The following is a 20,641-nucleotide window of genomic DNA, read 5'->3' as shown; positions in this document are numbered from 1 at the left end:
CCAGCTTTTGATTTGTGGACCAGAGCTGGACACAGTGCTCTAGGTGTGGCCTGACAAGCGCTGAGTAGAGTGGGATGATCACGTCTCTATCTGCTAGCAACGCCCACGTGGATGCAGTGCAGGATCTGACTTGCCTTTGTTGCTGCAGCAGCACACTGCGCTCATGTTCAGCTTGTTGTCCACCAGGACCCGCAGGTTCCTTTCAGCAAGGCTGCTCCCCAGCCACACAGATCCTAGCCTGTGCTGGGCTCTTGGCTTATGTCACCCCCCCTGCAGTGCCTGGCACTCATCTTTGTTAAACTTCACATAGTTCTTGATAGTCTGCTCTTCCAGCCTGTCCAGGTCTCTCTGGAAGATGGGTTTCCCTTCTGACATGTCCACCTCACCACTCAGTTCAGTGTCATCAGCAAACTTGGTGAGGATGCTTTCAATTCCATCATCCAGATCATTTATGAAGATATTGGAAAGTGTGGGGCCCAGTGTCCATCCCTGGGGGACCCTACCTGTGACAGGCTGCCAGCTCAAGTAAAAAGCACTGATCACCACCCCCTGCATGCAGCCTGTGAACCAATTCCCTACCCATCTCACAGACCACTCACCCAGTCTGTATCTTGACAGTTTGTCTAGGAAGAGGCTGTGGGAAACAGAGTCAAACACTTCAGCGAAGTCCAAATAAACAACATCCACTGCTCTCCCCATGTCAACAGAAAATGTTATTTTGTTGTAGGAGGTGATCAGGTTAGTCTGGCATGATTTGCCTTTGCTAAATCAGTGTTGGCTTTTCCTAATCACTTGCTTCATTTGGCTTGCAAGTTTCTAGGAGAACTCTTTCCAGGGACTGAAGTAAGACTAATGGGCCCATAGTTTCCTGGGTCCTCTTCTGGGCCTTCTCTTTGGATGTAGTTATAAATAATCAGGGAGCAGGTAAGTATTGTGCATGCTAAGCGCTCTCTCAGGATGACTGAAACAGAGGAAGCTAATAATTAACAAAAATTTATAAACAACAGCTGGTAACTCTACCTTCAAAAAATTAAAGCTAACTTACAAGAATGGAATAGGCCTCTGTGACGGATTGAAAGTCCCCAGCTACACTTCAAGATGTTGCCAGAACTTTCTCTATTTCAGACACACACATCAGTAAAACAAAAAACCCAAACCAACCAACCTCCTCTAAAGCAGTTTATGGATTTTATCAATTTCAGATACAAACATCTTATAACAAAGTAACTTGAACTTAAATCCCAATTTGTAAAGTTGACAGCCAATTTTTGGACAAATGACAGAGACATTAGCCATCTAATGGCTCCTGAACTTCAGCACCTTTACCAGTACCAGCTTACTGATCCTCAGAGAGACCAGGGGATTCCACATTATACATGGGACCTCAGTTGCCCTGCTCAAGTACTACTGCAGTCACTGCACCAGATCTACAAAATTTCCAGCAAGGACCACAGCTGGAAACGATGTCTCCCCACTGACTGAGAGGAAGGATGCAATTGTAGCATTTATCTTCCTTCGCAAAGGATAAGGAACCAGAGTATGTTCTGATTCGGTGGCAATGCTTTGCATGTCATGTGTCTCTCAAATGCAGAACACACTAGCTTGTTGTTCCCTTGGTACATGTTGAAACGTACTCTCAGATATATAGCTATGGTTTACCTTACAGCATGAAGAAAAACCCCAGCCATTTGTCACAATTTTAACATGGGCCATGCTAACAGACTCTAGGAAGATACAACTAAAAAGCAATGAAGTGAAAAGGTGACTTTCTCACAAATTTCATCATTAACACCGATCTGCGTAAGACGATTGCAAAGAAGTATTAGAGACAACTGTGAAATACTGAACTCAACATATATACCCCAGATATTTCAACATACCATGGAAAAATATATTGAACAAGGTCTGCATTATACCTGAAATAGTTTAGGAATATTCAAGGATTACGCTTAGTTACTTCAACCCTGATTATCCACTAATAAATACTTCCATGTTCTGTTTGATGCAACACATTGACTCAGTTCATGACACTGCTAAGCAAGGATATGACTGTTCATCTTCCACATAAATGTACATGAACCTTAATATATTAGAAAAGTGAAAAACAACACTAGCTCACTAATGTATTAGGTTAAGGAAAAAAAAAGAAAACTGGGGCAGCATCCCATAAAAATAACTCTAAAAGATAGTTACAACGCCTTCTGAACATTACATGAAAATATGTAGTCTGAAAAAAATATAAACTTCCTTCTGTAAGCAACATAAACAGAGCAGACTAGAATGATTTTACTGTTACGGCTGCAGTAATATCATATAATTAACACATGTATTTATTATAAAACAGCAGCTGTAAGTGAGGAAAAGAGGGACATATTGTCTAAATTTCCAGTTTTAAAAGTCTTCCCCTCTAAAAAAAGCGGTCCTGTTCAACTATACTCTCCTTTGACTGAGCAATCAAAACTTTAAATTCAGCTTGAGGAAATTATCCTGTGTCATTAAATTACTGTTAACAGCATTTACCCTCAATTCCAAATCGTTAAGTAATGTTTTAGATATGAAATGGAAAGCCATCTCTTCACTACAGTGAAATCCTGAGTAATCAGCAGAAGGGATACCTGGAACCCTCTATATTTGCTTCAGAAACCAAATGCCTCCAGTCAACTCCACAATTTCTTACTGTTAATTGTTTTATAACAGCTATTACCAATTTCTAATTTAACAGTTCCCAGGCACCCTCAATTTCCTTTTGAGCTCTAATCATTTTTCCAAAGAATTAAAAATAGATTTTTCCTGAGCATGGATAATATACCTAATAGGACTGCAGTGAAGATAAATATGTAAAAACAGAACAGATATTAACTTCATAAATAGCCCTTTCTTTCATGCTACAGACACTGTTATAAACTAATTTCTTTCACAATAGAACAACTTTTCTAGCTGGCTGATCAATCACTGCCAACAGCAGAATTGTTTTCTCAGCAATGGAATTTAATTTTAGAAACAACTGGTTGGGTTTTCAATGAAATGGCTCAAGTCAGGTGAAGTGACAGGCAGTTTATAACCACGGTGACAATCAAATATGACGTCTCCTAGGCAATTTCATGCAATACAAAAAGCACCTGCATTTGTAAAAAACAAGTTAAGACAAAAAATTTAGTTGAAATTATGAACAAGAGAGAAGAGAGGTTTACACAAAAAAAAAAAAAAAAAAAAAAAGAGGCTCCTATCAGAAGATTCAGTGGTAGAACAGGTGAATGAAGATACTTGGCTATGGAAATTAATTTTGGTACATTAATACATAGGGTAGAGTGGCAACAGTCAGAGGGTGTTCTGTAACATAGGCATAGGCTATAGGGGTACAAAAAACGCTAATTACCGTGATTTTGCAACTGACCATTTGTCAACTAAGTCCTATGAGCAACTATACACACGCTTTGCAGGAAGCAAAGGAGACTAGCCAAGACCAACCTGAACTCTCACTGTGGTTTGGGGAACAGCTTTACAAGATTAAGGCTGGCAATACAACCTCTAATGTTCTTCCACATAGGCAAAACACTCTGTTCCCAACTATTCCTTCCCAAGGTACTTTCTTTCAGTACCTTGCCCCAGGAACTTACTGTACTCCAGCTAACATGGTGCTTTCTAGACTGATTTTTCAGTGGGGAAAAAATGTGGGAAGTTTTCTGCTGTTTTGCAAGTCAAAGTGGTCCAATGAGTGACTATGCCACGGCAAAGCTGAGGGGGGGGTGGGGGGGGTGGTGCGCAGAGGGGACTCTGATACTTTCCACTTTTGGTGGCAGTAAGCTATTAAGTTGATTCAACTGTTCCCTTTGCTAAAACACTTCATTTCCAAGGGTCTCTGCATGTCCAAAAGCTTGTTTCCCCACTATATATGTATTTACCTGCCTAACAAAAGGTATTAACTTTCTTATAATCATTTTCTCACAGACCATGGCAAAGTTACAACATCATGAACAGTATCAGAGAAAAAGTTTAAGTTAAGACTACAAAAATCTCAGAGTGAAATAAAAAGCCTGTGTGGAGAAAGCTGAATAATTATTGAGGGATCACAAGGTCATGTGAATGCTTCTGAAGAAGCCCAGGTCCAAGATGAGTACAATCTATTTTGTATGGTAATGAATCTAAGTTTGGGAGAAGAAAAAAAAAAAATCCAGACTATTGGAGAGTAACGGATAATACCAGACTGACAAAAAGCAATCAACTGATTCAGAAATGCAGAAGATAGCTCAATATGGCTTCAAATCGCTCCCCAGCTTGCCTTCAAATACTGTTTTAAGCATGTCAGACTCAATGAGGTCAGATGATGACTCTAGCTGTTTTAGTTTGAGGGGTTTTTGTGTTTTCCCTTAGGTAATCAATACTGACTGACAGTAGATGCTTGTTACTTTCTAGATGAGACAACAGCATAAACTAACATACAATTTTCTAACTCCAATGGGAAAAATCTAGGAAGCATGTATGACACATTAGTGGGATCCAAATGTTGTACTTCAATCAGCTCAACGCTGGGCCATTGGGAACCATGAGGTTTACAGAGCTATCGTTAGCAAAACGGGACTGCTCATCTGTTTACAAAACTCGTATGAAACATCGCTGAATTTCCAACGTGGAAAGCCTCAGTCAAGCTGCACAGATGTAAGCAACAACCCAGGCTGAGAAAGGTAAACTTCTACTGTTAACGATATTGTGCAAAAACGTTATAGAAGCTAGCACAACTTTCTGCTCAAACGTGTCTTAAGTGTGGGCATCTGCCTCTGACATGGCCACTCCAGGCTCTCCTCAGAGGTAACAGAAAGGAATATGTACTCTTAGAGTAGGACTCATTCAATATATTCTAAACATTAACATTAGGGTAAAGCAAGGCACACTGCAGAAGTACTGATTTTTAACATTTTCTATAAAGGCAACATAAGGCAGTTTACTGAGCTGAAGGTAACCTACGTCTCATTAGATGAAAACCCACTCACAGATTTCAGGGAGAAATACAGATCTGTGACAAGAACCATTTTAAAACTGAATGACAAAGTATTCTGTAATATCACATAATTTTTAGGGCAGTAATTTCACTTCTTAGAAAAATACCACGCTTTACCCAGACCAGAGTCTGGTTACTCTTGGACAAGAGTTCTGACTATACCCACTCAAAACCTTCCCTCGGTATGCTCTTTCTGTTGCAAGGTGCTGGGAACTTCTCCCTGTTCCATTAAGTATGACAGCCTGTTGATAGCAGGCCCCTCAGGACTTCACGGAGAACTCGTCAGGACAAGTGGTTTGTAATGGGTGTCTCAATAATCAAACTCTTCACATTGCAGTTTTATTTAGATATTCTCAATTTATCAAAAGCAATAAAAAGTTGACTTTTTCATGTTCCTGAATTGAAACCCTCATGGATGTTTTTAGTATGTTTCTTCTTTTTTTCTTTTACATTAAAACACTTTGAACAGCTGCAAAAGGTACATGCGTAGGCGACAATTCTGCAGCACCATGCTCAAAAGCCAAAGCAAATATGAAATTTAACTTTTTAACAAGCTTACAATGCCAGAAGGACCTGGCTCAGAATTTGGGGTAAAGAGATAAGAGGGCACTCAAATTCTTGCATCCAGCTTTTTGACAGTCAGGAGACCTTGCTAATATGTGGTCTGTGGCTGTCATTTGTTTACTTTGTAATATAGTTTTCCTATCTTGGTCTGCATCATGAAACTTAATTCTTCCTTAAACTCACGCAGATGTTCAAAAAAACCCTCCCAAATGGAAATTATACAAAGTATAAACTAATTGTTTGGGGTTTTTTGGTTTTGTTTTTAAAGAAGACTTCACTCTATTACTAATTTCAAAAATCTGTAATTTTTCATAATGCAGGCCTAGCAGGCATTAAGAAATAGCTGGAAATTCGCTGACAGGGTAAGCTTTAGGTTTCTGAAACTAGGACAGAATAGAGCCCCTGCCCGCTGCAGCATATACTCGCTGTTCTTTGCTGAATAAAGTTCCCAAGCGTTGCAACTATCCAAACCAGACAGACAAAGAATTGTGGCCAAAAAGCAACTTCAAGTATTTGTTTCAACTATCTTACTTCTCATACCTGCAAAAGTTTAATGCAAGTACACAGAAGCAGCTGTTTTCAGCATCTAGTAATTCAATGGTTTCTGCTTCTCAATTTTCAAACCTCTGCTTCGAAGTAGTGGGGATGGGGTAGGATCAGTAATCAGGCTTACAAGTCATCAACATTTCATAATACAAAGACTAATGCTATGACACAAAATTTCTCAGTCAGAAAATAAATGGTGAATGCTTAGAAAACAAAATTTCGTTATTAGGGTGGCAGTAAAATTAAGGGAGTTGTCATCAGAGGAAAATGTAGCCCTGCAATTTCAGGATTAAAATATGAATTAGAGCATTCTCTAGATGCCAAGCTATTAGCTCCTAGGTCAAAGACAAAAAGGTCCTCTCTGTTTAAGATTTTTGTGCTCAAAAAAGTCTTGGGAGCAACCACTTTCTGTTGTCCAACAAGGCTGGGTTTTGAAGACTTGTGTGTACGTATGCTGAAAAACAGCAGGATATGAGACTTCCCATATTAATCATGAGCATTAGAGACAGTAAAGTCAGGCACAGCTAATGGATTTGGGAATGCAGAGGCACTTCAAGTTAGAGCTGCACTCAAAAATCACTAGATCATTGTTGGATCTGTAGAGAAGGCAGAGTCCTTTCTTTAAACTCACCACTAGTAGGTGTAAGTGGGTGTCATCTCTGGTTCTAAGAATGGAGAATAGGAAAGAAGATGAATAAAGAAAAATGAAGCAAAGACTGAAAACCTGTGAAAAATCAGCCTATCATCATTATTTCCTCCTAATGCACACAGCCACACATGCACGCAGACATTTATAACTGCTTTATCAATATGAGCTTTGCTGACCATTTAAAATCCAACCTGTGCCTTAAAACAGGTAGCGTACGTGCTCAGAAGACAAATATTCACTTGAGCAGGAAAACATAAGACCAATTCAACAGAGCAGATCATACATTTTTAACCTCATCGCACGGCAGGAAAATGCTTTAAACCTGCAGCAAGTCAATGAGAAATCTTCCCTACTGGTAAGCACAATAGCAGCCATCCATTTCAATAGAAGTTTATCAGCAGTGAAACCTGACCGAGATAAATGACGAAGCTGTTGAGCCACAGCCTGCTTCTGCCTGCTGCAGGCTGCCAGATAAAATGGGAACAAAAGCTCCCTGCTGTACCCCCTACCAGTCTCCATTAACCCCTGCGGATGCTTTATTATCGTCTGGGGGCTCCAGAACAGCATAGCATGAATCAGTGTGTAAAAAATAAATAATAAAAGCTCATATGCAGCACAAACAAACCAGAACCATAGCTTGCTGGAAACGGTAATTTTGGTAGCATTGCAATTAAATAATGGTTCTGAGGAATTCCACATACTAGGGGGAACAAAAAAAAAAAAAAAAAAAAAAAAAAGCACAATGTATGTAAAATCACATATGAAAACCTACTTAAAGGCAACAGAATACAAGTACACAAATGTGTTTCTCCTGCTTTTACCCCCTCCCCAATACATACAAACACATACAAGCAAAGCAGGAGCCAGTCACATATTCTGATGTCCTCATGTCCAATTCCAAGTTTCATCTTTTGATCCTGTCACAAATACCCTCTTTGTTGCACCTCCTCCAGTGTCCATTTTCCAAATGTAAGTTTAAAACATTTGCTGAGGGTCAAAGCATCTTCTACTAAACTGATATAAAAAATGGATGGGAAGGGCAGGGAAAGTGTAACAAATCTCCTCAGGATTCATGGTTGCCATAGGAAAGAAAGGCAGTGGGACGAAAAGCAAAGACTTGAAATGTTAGTAATATTTTAGCTATCATAGATTTAGGTAGATTCATTGCAGCCTACCATAACAAAGTCAATCTCTCATAAAAGATTACAGAGAGGCCATGCAAGAGTCTGGGGAAAATTAGCTGAGATTCATCAGTAAAGAAACTCACCACGACATTTGCATTACCTAGCACATTGATGGGGGGAAATCTACTTTACCCTGAACCATTCGCTTGGATGAATATGCCCTCTTCATCCTACAGAGCCTTTCCATCCTTTATTAATTACAGAAGCTGTACCAAACTAGCACTCTGATCTATCAGTATCAGAGGTCATTGATTTTCAACCCATTTCTGCCTCTCCAAGGTGAAGTTAGCAAGCAGCAGTATCACATCTAAGGAAGAACATGCAGTTTTTCCTAAAGCTAATACAACAAACTAATAGAATAACGATTCCCCAGACCTTTAAGGGATAGCAATCCAAAGGTCCACCCATCCCAGCATTCTGTCTCAGAGAATAATCAAGACTTACACTTACAGAGCAGCATAATAAAGCAAATGCATACTGAAACTTTTCAGGAGGACTCATTCTACAGCAATTTACAGTTCACTGAGTACAGTTCAGAAGACAACTCTATTTTCTAGTAAACTCCAGTGGAATTCTCTTTCACTGACTTACCCAGTTTTCCCGGTAACAAGTGTAAGCTTTTAACATCCACAACCATTTCCACAACTTACCATGTGCTGTTTGAAGAACCATCTGCTTTTGTTTGTTCCGCACCATCACCTGCCAGTATTATTTATGAATGCCAATTTCTTCTATCAAAAAAAGTGTGTGGGTGCAAGTCCTGGTCACCTTATACATAATTTTCTTAATTTTAGAGATCTCTGACACATATCCCTAAATTAACACCCTCCACAATAAAATTAAAAAAAACCCAACCAACCAACCAAACAAAAACACCACAAAAAAACAAAACAAAACCAAACCAAATCCTCAAACAAAACTAAAATCCAAAACCAAAGGAAACCTGTGGGATTATTTCTTCTCTGTTGCTTTAAAGTTTTTACCCAGGCTTTTTCAATACTTTCTGCACATTGATAAGAGTTAACAAATGTTAACTTTTTATAAAAAGCAGAAGCAGTAAAATCGTAATTCTAACATTCGGAGCCTCATAGAAAAAAAATAACTAGTAATTCCAAAACCTTAAGATGATAAATCTCCGATGCCCTGCATAGATGTTACATGACAACCTGGAACAATCTCATTCTGCTGGCTCACATTGGTTTAAAAACAATGAAATGGAAATTGTCCCAGCAGACTTTGTGCCAGATCAGATATCTTCTGTCCTGCCACAGACATTGTAATGTTGGCATAAACATTATATCATGTGTTCTAGCCAGTTTGACAGAATTGCAGCAGTGAGCTCATGCCCCATCTAGACAAAAATTTCTACCACAAACTGATCCAGCACCGAACAGAATCATTATTAATGAGTATAGAACCAGGGTCTGAGTAAGACTGAAATGCATGAAAAATTCTCAATGTTTTGGCAAGCATGAGAGTAGAGAATGCCTAACTTTAATGTTCCAAAACATATTCAAGTCCAAGTCAGTATCAGGGCTGAAGTGCTCAATCTGTTACAAATAAATCTCTAAGCATAGCTAAGACTCTTTCTCCCTTCTTTTCTCAGAGCTGGTATAATGTTAGGTGAATTATAAACCATAAATCTTGTTTTCAGGACAAAGAAAACCGTGCTCTCTGAGGCTCTCCCAAGGAGTCCTTCAAAGCAACTCACCTTGCAGGACTGGAGTTACTTTGACTCTGAAAGAGAGCAGTTGTGTGACCTTCCAGTGCAACACTATGTTGTAAATAAATAAAACCATTTCATAAGGCTAGAGAAGATACTGTGCCTACTATAATAAGTGCTGAAAATTATTTGCAATGGTAAGGAATGACTAAGGAAAGCTATAAATTAATCAAAAGAAAGGTATATCCACAAGGATATAGCAAAGGTAGACGGTGCTACCATGCACAAGGTAGTAGCCAAGCCTCCTGCTTCCAGATAAACTGCCTTTTGATAGTAAACTGAACAAGTACTAAACAATACTATTTTCTCAAAGTCTGACAGAGATAATAAATGCCAGATTTGTTCCATAAAACTTATATAACAAAATAAACACAAGATTTTCAAATGTGGGAGAGAAGAAAAATGGCTGCTTTTTCTTTTTTTTTCCCCTCCCAATTAAACGTTTCAGCAGAACATACCAGAAAAAGGAAAATCTATCCCCTCACTGGAAACCTAATAAAACAACGGAGATGCAAAGTATAGAGGATTTATGGAAATACAAATAATTACATGTGAAATGAGATTTCTTTCTTTAAAATATGTTGTACTAGCATCTAAGCTGAGCAACACAAACAATGAAAGATAAATTTTTTTAGCCTACAAACATTACCCCCAGTAAAAAGCTTTTTTCCCTGATGACCTAAAAATTGACTGATTTAACACATTCTTATCATACATTCTTAAAAAGAGGGATCTACTACATGGATATAATTTCCATTTTATACACAGAAGGATGAGGGAAGAGTAGTGAGTAACTTGTCCAAAGACAGAGAAGAAATGGAATTGCTTCTTAAAGCACAAATCAACCATTACCCCATTGTCCTTATGGACTACATCAGAATTTGAACACCTAGAAAAGTAGAGTAACTACATTCTGTGACTCCATGGAATTAAAAATGCAGGTTCAATTACAAACCTCTATTTTGTCCGTTTTGGCATCTCCCCAGTATATTTTGTTTTCTGCATAATCCAATGCCAGTCCATTTGGCCAGCCAAGTGAGGTATTCACCAGAACAATTCTGTCTGAGCCATCTAATGCTGCCCTCTCAATCTTTGGGATTTCTCCCCAGTCAGTCCAGTACATGTACCTGCAAAGGAAACAAAATCTTAAGAACTCTTATTAATCCAAACTTCTGATATTCATAGAGCTGCTTCTTCTGGACTATCGCTTCTCAAAACCACATTGCACACAGAAAAGTACATTTCTAAGCCAAATGTATTTACTTACCTAAAGTAAGGATGCCCAAACCATTCAGAAAGCACTGACATGTAAAAAAACTGTCTCTTTACACAAAACTCCTGTATCAGTCTGCTCACCAAGACAACATAACCAGGGCTATTAGCTAGAATAAACTAACAGATCTACACAGTCCCCAAAAAGAACAAAACAAAGGAAGATTGACTACCCGGGTGGTGAAAATAGAGCAGTAGTCCCTTTGCCTCAGAGCCTTATCTTTCAAAGAATACCAGTATTGAAGGCTCAGAAGTTTATCATTGCATCCCATTATCTGCATACATGTAGACAGAGGTATCCTCTTTACATGACTAATATTTTTAAAAATGTTCACAAACAGTTCCTCACCCAACCATGGGATCCAGCACAATAGCTCTGGGTTCTTCCAGGTCTTCTGATATCAAGATTTTTCTCATGGTCCCATTAAGCCTTGTAACTTCAATACGGTCTGTGCCAGTGTCAGTCCAATACAGATTTCGGGCAACCCAGTCCACAGCAATGCCATCAGGATGTGCGATCTGTGCTGTGACAACAAACTGACTACCCGACCCATCAATGAACGAGCGGCGAATGGCCCTAACTTCATCGTCCGTCCAATAGATGTATCCTTCCAGGGGATCAAAGTCAATGGCGATGGCATGACGGATGTCCTCCAGTGGCAAAACAATGTCCGTAAAATCGGGCGTGTCTAAGGAAATTCGCCTCAAGTCTGTCCGGCGGGCTAGAAGCAGCAGTTCAGTGGCACCTACACGAACAAGGCAAAACCACAACCGTCTTACAAACACTGTGCAGTAAGCCTGTAAATAGTGAACCTGATCCTGTACCATTCAGTACAAGCTAGTCCAGCTACTTTGATTTAACAGGACCTAACCACCCTGATGGGCACCAGCAGAGAACTCAAAGGCTTCACATGTGAGATTATTCTTCTGCAAAATGAGTCAGACGTGTTTATAGAGAAAATTCAGTGGTCATGTTGGACATGTTTTCTATTGATATCATTCCCTCCAAAGGTACTGAAATAGATATGCAGTGACTATGCTGCTATTTTATGCAAATCAACAGATGGCCTGCAGCTTCTTAGATGAAAAATTCATCATATAAATAATTTACTGACTGTTTGCTATGGTTGGCATAGGGGACAATCATGACAAACAAGCTGCATGTTTCAACAGCACCCTTAGAAGGGGAAAAAAAATGTAACACAGAACGCCACAAGTAACTCTCCTTTGATAAACTCCTATTGGAGGGATCAGATTTGGGAACTGACAACTGTCCAGCAACACCACAAAGTAGGAGGGCTGTCAGCTTCTCCCACATTTGTTGAGAACAAGCTTATTGAAGACATGAAGATAAATAACTGTGCGTCTTAAAGTCATTTTGAGCAGAAGTATACAAAAGTCTTGCTGGCTTTTAGGTCAAAAGTCATAATCACAATAAATAACTAACATCAGCTTGTACTGCAGAAGATGTTTGTACACAGCACAACACAAGCTGCTTAATGGTACATGTGCTGGGCATCTGATCAATGACAGATGTACTTATTTTCTATTCTAATGAATTCTCATTTCATTTTCTAGCCTATGACACTAGATTTCAATGTAATGAAGGATAAACAACCACCACACCCTATCCCAATTAAATTGGCTTATCAGTTTGGAGTCTCAAGGAGATAAGAGCAGCTCAGGCCTCAGGGAAGCCTGAGCTAAGGCGAAAAACGTGTGCATCCTAAATGCAGGGAAAGTGTGTTGCAATAGCTCTCCTCAAACAGGGGGTATAGTGTTTGGCAGGGACTGATGTCAGTGTGAGGACAGAAGGGGGGGGGAGTAGGGGGAGGTTTAGGAAAACAAATGCATCAGCATCACAGTGAAAAAGAGCCATCACCAAGCCACATTCTGTCCATGCCTCTATCCTGATCTTGCAGAGGTATAAGTAAGAGCTAGAAGACTGAAAGAGCAACAACTAAAGCAAGTAGGTTGCTGATGAAAAAGGAATTTTGGTGTCTGATGCCAAATTTCTTTTGAAAAAGTCAGTAATTGTTGTTGGTGCTAGATGAAATCTCACTGTATGTCAAATTTTGGAGAGATGCCAAAGCAGCCACTGCTTCATTTACAGCAAGTTTAACACATTAAAAAAATGTATCTAAGACACTTTCACAGTGCAGCTAGCAACAGCACCTTTCAGTAACTGAAGTTGAGAATATTATCACCAGTGCTCCTGACTGGTAGTCCACAATAGATGAATAACAGCTTTGGGATCCTCTGCCCTAAAACACCTTGTGTTCAGAAACACATGTAAGCACTACTCAGTTGTTCTTCTAGTGAACAACTCTTATGCATTAATTAGTATCAGGAAGGGGGAACCTGTAATTATATGTCTATTCATTCTTCAAAATAATGGAAAGCATGTGACAAAGCAAATGAAAAACAGGCATGTTAGTAAGATATTTTATAATTACAGAAGCAACTGATCTGGTCACAGCAGTCTACGTGTACATCTGTATTTGTTGTCAAACAATTCAGCATCAAAATCCAAGGATTCAGCTGCATTATAGTCATACAAAGTATTAACAGATAACTAATCCCAACTACTTAGGTTCAAGAAAGAAATACATCCCTAGTACTTTCTTTCTCACCAACTTCACATTCATTTATCCAACTGACCTTTTAAACAAGACTATGAAAATCATATTTTAAAACCCAACAATAATACCTTTCTTGCATTATCTAGTAAAACTAGGGTTGAGCAAATGCACTAACCTCAGATTTCTAAACTATTAGAAAGCTATATATAGTCTACTATACACAGAAAAAGTGTGAGGCATATTTTAAAATAATCTGTGTGCTCCAGCTGAAGTTGACAGTCATTTTGAATAATCAATGTCAGGACCCCAGAAAGACTTGGCTGAGTACAACCATGTCTTTGCTGAAACTCACCCTTAGAACTGACCTTCTAGATCTTCTCAAAGATGATGCATTTCAACAGTTTCAGTGTCCTGCTTTTAGGTTCCAACACTGTTGTTTAGTCAAATAACCCACTGTGTCTAAGCCACAATTCAGCAGCAGGAACAACTGGCTTTCAGCTAACCTGTGTTGCACTCTGGATCCCTGAGCTAAGGATTTCATGGTCTATATCTGGGGACTTGGCTAACATTCTAGCCCCCAATCAATCACCACCCCCACCCTTCCAATCAAGCAATAAAAAGCTTAAAGTTTACTTTAGAGATATTACCCATCCATTTGCAAACTGACACCTCAGCTGCTTAGTTAGATCACCAGTCATTATGTTCAGGAGGGAAAAAAAACAGAGTGGCAGAGAAGCATCTCATCTCAAGGCAGGTTGAGGGACAAATTACTCTGAATGACTTGAGGCTTTTCCTGACAATAGCAAAAATAGCAAATGCAAGAGCTGGGTGTATTTATGGACTGATCCTATTACCGCCTTGATAGCAGTCAAGGAAAAAAGGTGGTCTCAAAACTAAAATGGACAATTTGCTCATGGCAAGCACCAGCTGTACAAAGTTACCTGGCTAGGCTCTGATCCACCACTCAGTCAGAAGACTGCTCAAGGTACTCAAGGTTGCCAGGATGTAACAGAATCAATTCATTTTGTTCAGTTCCATTCCAAAGACCACTTACAATGCAAAAGCTAAACTGTGACAGCAGATCTCCAGCACCCAACACAAGCATGCCCGTAGACACAAGTGCATTTGAGGGCAGAGACCACCGGGTATGACAGGGTGTGTGCTCACAGCCTCCAAAGCACAGCGCGCAAAGTTCCCACACCAACAAACGCTTGTGGGCAGAGTAAGCACACGGCTGCCCCGTATTCCAAGTCAGCTCCTTCTGCCTACCCTCTGTGCTGGTCTCTCACACAATCCTAAGTGTTCTTCGCAACCCGTAATTTATTTTAAAAAACACCCTCCCACACTATTCGAATTGGGGACCAAGCTCAAGATTCTTTTTAGCAGTGCCTTAAGTCATGGGGTATTTAGGAGAGCTAGTAATTTTTCTAAAATCAAGTCCCTCATTTAAGATGTCTAAATATGTACATAAAAGCTGTACTCCAGACTCTTATTTTTGAGAGCTTTAGCCTACTTTTATTAAGCACTTTGAAAGCAGGGATTACAAGCTCATGGATGGTGCATTACATTAGCCCTGGAACTAATACTTTCCTCAAAAAGTCAATATTAAAAATCAAAATAATTTAAATCTATGTGCTAGCTGAAGTCAAGGGAAGGGGGAAAAGAGGGAAACAGAGCAAGCATGCAGATATATTCAACAGCATAGCTTTAAAGTCCAATGTCTAATGCCCTGCTAACCTTTACAATTAATTACATCTTCTCAATGACATACAGGCCTCAGTCATTTGTAAGTTACTGAACTTTAAAACCATCAGCGGTTGCTGAGGCTAGTACAGCTACACAGACACACGCTCGGGAATTCATACATAAGAAGCGCTAGGCCTAGGACATGTATAATGCATTCTCTGTATCTGAGAAATCAAGATGATTAATACATTCTCAACAGAATTACCACATATCTGACTAAAATATTTCTCACCTAAATGTCTCTCCCCGGTTGTAAAGTCACTATTGTCAGAGAATCCCTGATACTACAACACAAACAAGATTTTTTTCATCTAGAAAACTTTAACCTTAAAACTACAAAAGCCAAAGGACATGCATCTGAAATTAATAATATTTTTTTCCTTTCCTTTAAAAGAAATGAAAGAATTAGTGTGTTAAATTAACACCTTCATCTGTGCAGTCAAATCAGGATTCTGGCTATTCCTGACAAAGCAAATTACCCACTGGGCAGCGTTAAGTTGCAAAAGGAAGTGCAAATTTCTGATTACTGCCTCCAGGCCTATGAGAGCAATAGGATATGAGCATCCATCGGCAAAACAAAGACGCTTGACCTGGAAGAGAACAGACCAGCCAAAGCAAGGCTGAAATCAAAGTCCAAAGCAGTGCTTTTTCTTCATGAGGAAGCTCACATCTCCTTGCTCAGCCGAAGTTGCCATTGGCTTTCTCAGTACAAACCACACAACCATACTGGTAGTAGCAAATGTGGGAAATAGGTAAAATTTCCTACAGGCAAATACAGAAACTGAGCACATGGACAGAGATCTTCAAGCACTAAGAAGAATGTAACTCCAATGACAAACTTGTAAGACAAATGTAAATTTTCTTATAAAAACAACTATCAAAAAGAGGTCATTTAAAATAGCACTGCCAAAACTCAGAACAGCAGTGCATATAATAATGAAAAAGGGAAATCCCAGTATCTCCTGCAAAAGAGGACAATAAATTACCAAGAATCTGACAACAGCAGGTAAAAGCTCTCTGATAGAAGTGCCTGGGTGCTGAGACGGGACTCTCCACTTTGGACGTTACTGACTGAGGAAAAGCTGGCCATGAAAACTGATTATTCTGACTCTCTTCTTTGAGTAACAAAGATTTACAAACCTTCACCCAGGCAGTGGGGGAGCCAAGAGTTTGCCACAAGCCTGCTTCTCAGTTATTTAACTTTGTTTTGTAAGAGGAATAGGAATTAAGAAATTAGCAACCAGCCAGTGTTATCAGTTATTATAAAAATAGCTAACTTTATTCCAAATTATCACCCTTTCCTGAAACATGACGGAGAAATACTTCTAAATGGAGGGTGGGGGGGATATTATATTCATAGCTCTTACAGGAAATGGTAAAACTCCTCTAAGGTGTGATAAAAAAAAAAAACAAAACAAAACTACAAAACCCAAGAAACTAACACTGGAAGAAAGGGAAGGGAAGAAAAGATTTCCTATAAACCAAGATTATTCAAAAATGCTAGGTTGTCATGGAAACTGCTCAGGGAGGGTCAGCCAGCCTCACCTTTGGCTGCAAGGATCATCTGTCAATGCCAAAGCACTGCAAACACCACAAACACACACTCAAAATTCACCCGTCAAGATCTTTCCAGTCCAGGCCAGTGCTCTCAACAGCGCAGCATGAAATGAAGTTCTCTCCTCAAAGAGGCTCCTTTCAGCCTAAAACAGTTTGGTTTAGGAATCAGCCTGATTTTAGTCTACTGCTAGAAGACAAAACCATCTTAAAGAAGAGAAACACTTATCCTCATTTTTCACCTTTTTTCACCTGTAAGTCACCCCTCCCTCCTTCCTTCCCCCACAGTCATGTACATGTTCTAATAGCAAATGGAGATTTAATCACTCAGTGTTCCAGCATAGTAGATATATACTGAAACAATACAAGGCAAAAATGTTCAGTTCTCAAGGTTCAGCTCTACTTTCACAGCAGATAGAGTGAACAGACAAGTACAAAGGGAACAAAACAGCCCAAGAAACCAGAACCAACTCTCCCACCCCACACACCTGAAAGAGAGAACATAAATTTACTTCCCCAAGGTCACTGAGCAGCTTAAGAAAGGAAGACAACACACAAACACGTACAGATTTACATCTCAGAATCTGGTCTGTGGCTACTCTGACTGTTCAACTGTCATGCCCTCCTCCCTTCCTTGAATCAATAATTGCAGCCTTTGAAACTACAGAAGAAATTCCAGTGAACCTCTGCCTGGAAGAGCTCTGAAAAGTTGGTCACTTGCAGAAGCCCTAAGACTACCACTCGCACCTCTCTTCAGTGAAAAGAGTGAAAAAAACAGCCAAAACTGTTTCATTATTTTGGGGTAAGCTCAGCTCTAAATGCTGAACCTGAAACTCTCGCACACTCCTCCCAGAAGTTAGCTCTGCTCAGGATCACCAAAGTTAAGTGAGACCAATGGATCTGATGCATAGTTTGAGTAGGTTGTTTCACTCGGGTTATGTGCTAACTCTTTTCTAAGTCCAAGAAACCATGGTATGCAACACTGACTGAGCTAATAAACACAGACTCAATTTTCTGGCCCCCTCCCCACCCATTTTTCTTCTTGAAAAGGGAGGGGCAGAGTGTTTTGAAAAAGACACAATAGCAGACAGGTGGTTAAAAATGCAACATTGTTTTGACAAGCATAAGGTAAATAAATGTTCTTGCATAAAGTTTTTTTGCATACAGACGGACAACATGCTGTAGTAGATTGGTTAAAATTTCTGATAAATGGGAGCTATATTTTTTAAGCCAAATACATTTTATGGGTGACTGGGAGCATACAATTTGGCTTCTCATGTGTTCAGGGAGTTGGAGAAAAGAGCAACAGTTATAAATTCTAAGACATAAAGAATGGCTTGAAAAGATGAATTGATGACTTTGAGTATCTCGGCATGAGAAGTTAAAGTCCTTTTAATAAGGATCTTTTATTTTTTAATTACCATTCCTTTACCTGCCTTTGGTGATTTGGTTTGGTACATCAGAAAGGTGCCATTCAGCACCCAGCACAGGGCCGTTAACCTGTTTGTAGGTTGCCTCCATGAGCACATGGGGCTGAACCCGAGCAGGGAAGCAGGCACTTCTGTGATACCCACAGCACGTGGGGAGCAAAAAGATACAGCCCCTCTTGACTAAATTCCCCGACCCTTTTCTTATCAGCAGCAAGTCAAAGGGAAGCAACTTATCTTTCCTGATCTCTCCAGGGCTTGTTCCAAGCGTTGACCTTAGTCCTTCAGCCTCACCTTTCTACCTCTGCTTGGCAAGTGACCAAACCTTCGCCCCTCCCACCCCCCCCATGGACTTCTGATGCAGCTCTGCTTTTGGAAACACGCCTGTATCGGGTAACAACTGCTTTAGCTATCTGCTGCTACAAACGAGTTTATCTGTGCATATCAAATATTTTCAAAAAAGCACTTGAATTTGTGTCGCATTCTGACTAAATATGACCAACCCATAGCAGCAGTATCAAGGCTCGTTCCCTGTGCTGGCAGAAATGGAAGAAAAACATCTTGTGCATGCATCAGTAAATTCTTACAAGCAATCCTGCAAGGCTAAACTGGGAGCTGCTTTTGAGTTTTTCACATAAAAGCAGCAATTTATTTTAACAAGGTTCACACAGACACAAATAGCCACACAAAAATAATCAGCAGAGAGCATGAAATAGCATGAAATTAAATACTGAACAGCAGCTGACAAGCCTAGAAGAATTTTTAAAATATAAAATGAGAATTTAACAAAAATTATTTCTGTATACGTTTTATTTAGCCTATTTACAGTAAGTTCTACTGTATCTTCTGTTTTCTTTCTCCATTTACCTTTGTCATAGAGAGATGATCTGCATACAAGACAGTTATTTATGAGTGAGCGAACTAATTATCTCCCAGTGTTTATTTTGATCCTGTTAATGTACTACAGCACCCACTGTACATCACAAGACATATACTTATAAAATGTAACAATTTAAAATCATATACATTGGCCCACAATGAGACACTAAAAGCAGTTTTGGGTAAGCACTTTCAGCTTTACGTCTCGATCATGTCTTGAGTTGAAAGAGTTTCAGCCTTAAAACACCTCTAAAGACATGCCCTTCTTTTCAGTTCCTCTATACAGATATAAGTGCCTAACTTTATGCATGTGAACTGAAAGAGATTCCAGGTGTATGCCTTAAAATATTCTATTTTAAGATCTTTTTAAAAAAAAAGAAAAAAAAATGTGTTTACTGTGTAATCCTATTAGCCAAATACTAATTCATGAACAATGTTAGAAACATTTTAGAGACAATAGAGGACGCAGGTATCATTTTCTCTAAGAAAAGGGAACAGAGCCCCCAAAAATTTGCAGGGAATTAGTGACAGAGACAGAATTGCAACCTAAACTTTGTAACTGGAGGTAACCTGCTCTTCAGCCCTGAGACTCTCTTCTTTTTCAAAAAGTAGAGGGCATTTTCCAATCACTTTTAACTGCACCGTGAAAGCATGCATGATTTCACAATTTGCCACCCCTAATGTGCATTATATACCGAAGCTGCAAGAACCCTTTTCCCTCCAAAAACTACTTTGTGCTTAATCTAAAAGGATTTTTAAAAACAAAGCCTACCATCTTTGCAGGTCTTTCCATTCTCAAGAAGTTTCACACCAGTGGGACATGCACATTGATAAGAGGGCTTGGTAGGAGACATCAAACACAAGTGGGAGCAGCCACCATTATTAATTCCACATGGGTTTGTAGCTGTTAAACATAAATCACACAGATTAATGTTTCTGATAACGAATGACCTAATCTCATGTGTTAAAACACATACGGCATTTGAGTGGTAGAATCAGTGGCAGCAACACAGATTAAAGGAGGAAATGATAAACACAGAACAAGGAAAAATTAATTCCAAGTGTTGAGTAGTGGGGTATTTATGGTACCAAAATGCATGGGTGTCAAACGTTTCCTTTCTTGGGGAAGTAGCACTTAGGTCTAAACAAGAGCCTTGTTTCAGCTCTGCTTTTCTCATTTTTCACAAACTACTCAGCATGTTGGTGCTGAATGTATAGTAGGTTGTATATATAAAACCAAAATGCAAACAGTAAACTAACACAACGGTTAAGACAGTGGTTATTACACAGAGCTAGTCTTGTTTAATATCATCGGCCAAATTAACACTACTTTCCATTCAGGAACTGCTACTTGGAAAAAATAAAAATACCATTTTGCCTAAAGTTATGGCACATGAAACAGAAAAAGGAATATAACAACAGGATAAATGTGGTAGAGAGGATAAAAGCAGTAGATATCTTTTTGCACTTGAAAAAACAATGTAGAGAATATTTGGTTTCTCTTTGGGTCTTTTCCCAA

The 20,641-nt window shown here is 39.3% G+C and overlaps 1 protein-coding gene across 2 annotated transcripts in view; it reads right to left on the bottom strand.

The window, feature by feature from the left end:
* The window catches only part of LRP6 (LDL receptor related protein 6), a 125,822-nt gene that overhangs the window by 40,173 nt on the left and 65,008 nt on the right, over nt 1–20,641 (bottom strand). For both annotated transcript variants that reach the window (XM_042795379.1, XM_042795380.1), the window contains exons 5-7: nt 19,895–20,026; nt 11,284–11,680; nt 10,618–10,789 (exon numbers count right to left, since the gene is read on the bottom strand). In XM_042795379.1, the coding sequence (XP_042651313.1) occupies nt 10,618–10,789; nt 11,284–11,680; nt 19,895–20,026 (701 nt within the window). The remainder of the gene's footprint in view (nt 1–10,617; nt 10,790–11,283; nt 11,681–19,894; nt 20,027–20,641) is intronic.

The sequence above is a fragment of the Tyto alba genome, unplaced genomic scaffold, assembly GCF_018691265.1.
Source record: "Tyto alba isolate M040663 unplaced genomic scaffold, T.alba_DEE_v4.0 Super-Scaffold_21, whole genome shotgun sequence".
NCBI lineage: Eukaryota > Metazoa > Chordata > Aves > Strigiformes > Tytonidae > Tyto > Tyto alba.
This window is presented reverse-complemented; position numbering and strand designations above follow the sequence as displayed.